This window comes from Hippocampus comes, unplaced genomic scaffold, assembly GCF_001891065.2.
Source record: "Hippocampus comes isolate QL1 unplaced genomic scaffold, H_comes_QL1_v1.1 scaffold319, whole genome shotgun sequence".
Classification (NCBI taxonomy): domain Eukaryota; kingdom Metazoa; phylum Chordata; class Actinopteri; order Syngnathiformes; family Syngnathidae; genus Hippocampus; species Hippocampus comes.
The window spans coordinates 569,275-574,696 of NW_017806090.1; the positions used below are offsets into that span (position 1 = coordinate 569,275).

General features: G+C 41.6%; 1 protein-coding gene and 1 non-coding gene across 13 annotated transcripts in view; both read left to right on the forward strand.

Moving 5' to 3' along the window:
• The window catches only part of LOC109530881 (uncharacterized), a 23,712-nt gene that overhangs the window by 2,232 nt on the left and 16,058 nt on the right, over positions 1 to 5,422 (forward strand). For 6 of the 12 annotated variants that reach the window (XR_002171078.1, XM_019894826.1, XM_019894825.1 and 3 more), the window contains exon 3: positions 31 to 155. Coding sequence is in view for 5 of the 12 variants with exons in the window: in XM_019894826.1 (XP_019750385.1) it covers positions 31 to 155 (125 nt within the window). In the remaining 7 variants the exon portion in view is untranslated. Of the gene's footprint in view, positions 1 to 30; positions 156 to 337; positions 467 to 552; positions 607 to 1,558; positions 2,952 to 5,422 lie in introns of those variants that run through there. The other 6 variants (XR_002171081.1, XR_002171082.1, XR_002171079.1 and 3 more) reach the window with 2 other exon arrangements.
• trnar-acg (transfer RNA arginine (anticodon ACG)) lies at positions 84 to 156 on the forward strand. The gene has a single exon. It is a non-coding gene; the product is annotated as a tRNA-Arg (tRNA).

Genomic DNA, 5,422 nt, shown 5'->3' on the forward strand with positions numbered 1-5,422 from the left:
CTTATTCATTTGCTGTTTTACTTTATCAAGAACCGGAAGGTTCCTCCACAAGGGACCACCGAGAGATGTTGACTTGTATTTGTGGGCTAGTGGCGCAATGGATAACGCGTCTGACTACGGATCAGAAGATTCTAGGTTCGACTCCTGGCTAGCTCGTGAGGAAATGTTTTTCTTTTTTTGCACGCGGTGGTGAAGCCGTTGTGGCCGCAGGAACCCCTGTTCAAATTTCGAATACCCAGAGCATTCACGGTAGCCACTCGGTGCATTGCCCAGAGCAATAGAAACTTGTCCCCGTGTGTGCGTGCGTGTGTTGGTTCACCTCCTGTTCCTCTTGCAGCGCCTGAAGGAGTTGGATCTGATCCTGTGACTGCACATTGACCCGGATGACTTGATTGCTGCAGGCGATACATCTTCTTGTTCATATTTTTGCAGTGTGCATCAAAAGCCAAATGATGAAGTCAAGCACGTTGAGTACTACAATTGCCGTTTATCACTAATTACAGCCCAGCCTCTTTGTAATTAGTCTTTATGTAATTATCTTCTCCTGAACAGATGGCAACTGAGGGAGGGAGGGAGGCACTTCATAAAGCCGGCATTATTGAAAAGGTATTCAACTGTGAAGGGATTTTCTCCTGCAAATAGTTAGATGAGCTGGACACTTTATTAGGTCCACTTGCCCCATGGAAGGGCATCCAACACACGGGCTGCGTACCAAAGTATTGGATATTTAATCATCCTTGACATTATGCGTACAATTTGTCATTAGAATACATCGGTTAGTCAACGATATTTAAAGGAAAATGTCGACAATCATAATAATCATCTTTACATTATTTACATTATTATATATAACGACATGATTGGGGTCAGAACGTGAGGAGCATCCTCCAAATGTGGAGTACACCACAACTTCGTACAAGCATGCTGTAAGCAGTCAAATAATAAACAACCAAAAAAAAAACAAAAAACGTCAGTAATAACGTTCAGTTACATGAATAATCACCATAATTATTTTTATTATTTTATTATTTTTATACCATTTTATGGGCTCATAAAAAAATGAGTATAGATTTACCCCCCATTTTTAATAGAGTGCAGGTATGATGATAATAATAATGATCAGAAGAAGAACACTGTCACGTCCACACCACTGCCTTGTTGTAACCGCATTTTGACCTTTACACCAGCAGATGGCAGTGCAATGCAATTTACTTGAATGGCAGCTGCCTGTCGTAAACCCTTCATTTTTTTTTAGCTATTATAATGTATGTTAATCCATGTATCATTCGTTCAATGTTTTTTTAAATGAAATGAAAAAACATGGAATAAAAATTAATCATCAATAATTCCCTCAAATAAATGGAAAAAAACCCAACAACAACATAACAGGCATTCGGACGTGTCTTGTTTTGTTCCAGACAGCTAACGTGCTTTCAACACAAAAGGATCCGTGTGTGAAAATGTTTCCTCACGCAAAAATTATTAATTTTAAGAGAAGAGCAAATTCCCAAAACAGTATGACGTTATATAAGTAAACATTTATTTTATTGTATTGTAGTTGCTTAACGTTGCTAGATGTCAGCAGAAAACTACAATCAATTTCGACCAAAATGTGGACATCTCTATTTATGCACACTTCGACCACCGCAAATATTATTTTCTGCACGTTAAACATCTTCCTTGGATCGTCAGCAAATTTTTATCTCTCTCTCTCTCTCTCAAGAAAATATGTTTTATCATGTCACTTTTTATGACCATATGCAAAGTGTGCGGGAGGGTCCTCGGCGTGGAAATTATTTATGGAATCTGCTGCCCTGTAAAAGTTTAATAGCAGCATGGAAAGTGTCTTAACATGAAAATATGTGCGTAATGGCCTTTCTTTCTCCTCTTTTTCCATCTCCCACCTATAGGAACAAGACGGAGGGGGGCCTCTGCCGCACGGTTCCACTGCGCCACTATATATCGATCATGTTACATGTTGACTTCAATATTTCACAAGCCCCGACACTCACATTAATCATTCCTCACTCGTTCATTTAAGTTTGTCCAGATATTAAGGCGTTTTGGAAATTGTGATGAAAACCACAGAACAGGAAGTGGAATTGTGAAAATTTGCTTCAACTCCGTATTACGTAAAAAATGATGAATGCTGACTCCTGGGACCCTGCCACCACTTCTCTTGTCAATGAACATATTCTTTTCACATGAATTTTGTCACGACGACTTTGTTTCAAAGAGTAAACACATTGAACTGGGCACTTGCAGCTAAAATAAGCCGTCATTATATTCAATAATCATAGAACCTTGTTGACAGTGCTCTCCATTCAGATGGAGTTTATTATTATTACGCCTTCAGACGTCTACCATTGAGGATTACATAAGCCGCTCGCTCGCCTCCACGGCCTGGGCAGCATGGAGCAGGCCTGACGGGGGCATACATGTGAGCACATAAGGACAGGACCCTCCATGTGAGTTGTCACTTGTTGCTAGGTGGAATTCACCAAGCACAAACCCATTCAGAAAAGTTCCACCCAAAATTTACCAAACCAGTGACGCCGGTAACACGTTAGAATGCAACGACTAATCTTAACGCGTTATTTCTCTCAGTGGGGTAATTTCACTTTGGTTACATTGCAAAGTCACATTTCGTTACTGGTGAACGTTTCATCATGTTTGCAAACAGAACAGAAATCTCATGGACACTTTTAATTCATGACCAAGTGGTTATGCCATCAACGGCCTCTTGGATACAGCACTGAGTAAGATTTTACACCACATGAATAGGAATCCCGCGACGCTGTTCAGCTCAAGTGGTGTTGAAGATGGATGGATGGATGAATAAGAATCATATTTTTCAGTCAGTGTTCACTCGTGCGTTGACGTGGAACAACACTTATCAATTAGCATTGGCAAAAACGGTTGTCACTTTTATGGTAAGCGGGGTTGCTGGCATCTGCTGAATGTAATTGTAACGTAGCTTATAATTTAACTTTAAAAACCACGTAATCGCGTAAAGTCACTCAGCTTTTTTTTTTAAGGGAACTGTGGGAACACTGCCCAATCCTAATGCTAACCTTTATGTCAACCCTAAGCTAACAATGAACCCTAGGCTAAAATAATAATGACTAATTTCAACCACAACTTTGAACAAACCTCAACCTTAAAACTAACAAGAACCAAAACTAACCCTTACCCTTATCCCAAGCACTAAACCGAGTCCCACCCCATACGGTAATCGCGTCTCAAAAGCCAAATCTACTTTGTTCCCGGTGGCCATGGCAGCTTGCTTTAACCCGAAACGTACTGTGCCTGAGTATTTAGCTATGATTTTTTTTTTTTTTTCCATATTCGTGACTTGCTATTAGCACTAACGGCGGGCAGCTTTGGAACACGTTTGGCTAGTTTTTGTATGACAGTTAAGAAGGTTCCAAGGCGACTTAACTTTGACGTACAGACGGTGTTTTGAGTGCGATTACGTGCTCTATCTCTTAATACTAACACAGCTTGTCTCGTGTGTCAGATAGTGATGTAATATTTCATTCTCAAAGTCTGCATCACTCGCCTTGAGAACCAGCGCGTTGTTATGTAACATTCCCAAAAAAAGACAGCCACGGCTTAGGGAGGCCTGGGAGAGGATAAAAATAGACGACTGGGCACGAAAAGTAAAGAACAGAGTTATATTTAGCCAAAGAGACACCCCCTCCGCTTCTATTAATAGCAGGAAATGTTGCTTTCGGTCCTGAGCGTGCCTTGTACTTGCCAGCACATCTCCATGTAGGTGCGGTCCCCGAGTCCAAGGACACATGCCGCCCTCTGAGGTCTGGCTCTTTGGGATCTCATCAAATCTGCACACATTAGTGCTTATTCGGGACCAATTCTGCATACATGCATATTCCGTGCTCATGGGAAATAAAAAGATGGAGCAATGTGAGATTCGTGCTGAGCTTGTTCAGATGGGCTTTATTGCTTTGGAGCCCCAAACAGGCGGTGCGGCAGCGAGTGAAGAGAAAGACACAATGTGTGATTCCCGCAGCCTCAAAAGTAAGAGGGAAGAAAAAAAAAGAGCAATTCGGGTTGTTGCGAGATATCAGCTACCTCAAACAATTGCAGCTAAAGCAGTTCTATTAAGATAAACCTGTTCTTCCAAAACAACGCTCCAACAGACTTTCCCCTAGCATAAATCTAACGCCATACCTTACCTCAAACCTAACGCTACATCTAACCTACGGGCGGGTACCTTAATGATGGAGGGGGCCTTAAGTTTTCATCAGTGCTACTCGGGGAGCCACAGAGGACATTTCCAATTAAAAAAATATAAGTACTATAATTATGATTAATAAAATATAACAACAATAACATAGTATTCATCCATCCATCCATTTTCTGATCCGCTTAATCCTCACAAGGGTCGCTGGGCGTGCTGGAGCCTATCCCAGCTGTCTTCGGGCAGTAGGCTGGGGACACCCTGAACCGGTTGCCAGCCAATCGCAGGGCACACAGAGACAAACAACCATCCACGCTCACAGTCAGACCTAGGGACAATTCAGTGTTCAATCAGCCTGCCATGCATGTTTTTGGAATATGGGAGGAAACCGGAGTACCCGGAGAAAACCCACGCAGGCACGGGGAGAACATGCAAACTCCACACAGGAAGGCCGGAGCTGGAATCGAACCCGGTACCTTTTTGTGTACAGTATTTTTTTTCCCGTAAAAATCAACTCACTCCATTTTGTTTTTAAATTTTCCCCGCAGGTACTATGTTTGTCCCTATCAAAATCCACACAAACGTTTCTCAGGCCAACTCATGTTGTAGGATAAGGCAGCAGAACGCCTGGTGCAAGTTTAACTAAGCCTTGTCGTCCTAGTGGTGAAAGGTAATATTACAATGTAAAACCATAGATTGGAACCTTACCTGCTAACATTGACGTTTGCTAAACCTTATAAATATTATTATTATGGGGCAGGGGGCAAATCTTTTCTTTTTATATTTTGTTATTGGTTCCAAGCAACAAGGAATAGTGAGGTTTCACTGCACTGGCTTAATGTGGGAGCTCTTGTTCTATTTTGCTCCTTTTCTACTCTCGTCAATGAAACTGTGATACAAAGTGCATTTCCTTAAAAACATTAACCTGCCACGTGTTTCCTTTGTGTCGTGTGCGAGTGCCAATTAAAACCTCTATACTTAGCTACCAGTAGGAGGCGAGTATTATAAGAAAATAATAATGAGGGCTGAACAGGGAGTTAAAAGTCATACGCGGCTAACCACAGGCAGAGGCTCATTAAATGTTGGACAGTACTTTAAAAATACATTTTCTAAAAAGTTGTAATTAGCACCCTGTCACTTGTTAGCGAAGCCACCCTCACACTCGTTGTGTGGGATGAGCTGCGTGTTAAACATGCAGGCATTGTTTACTTTTTTTTT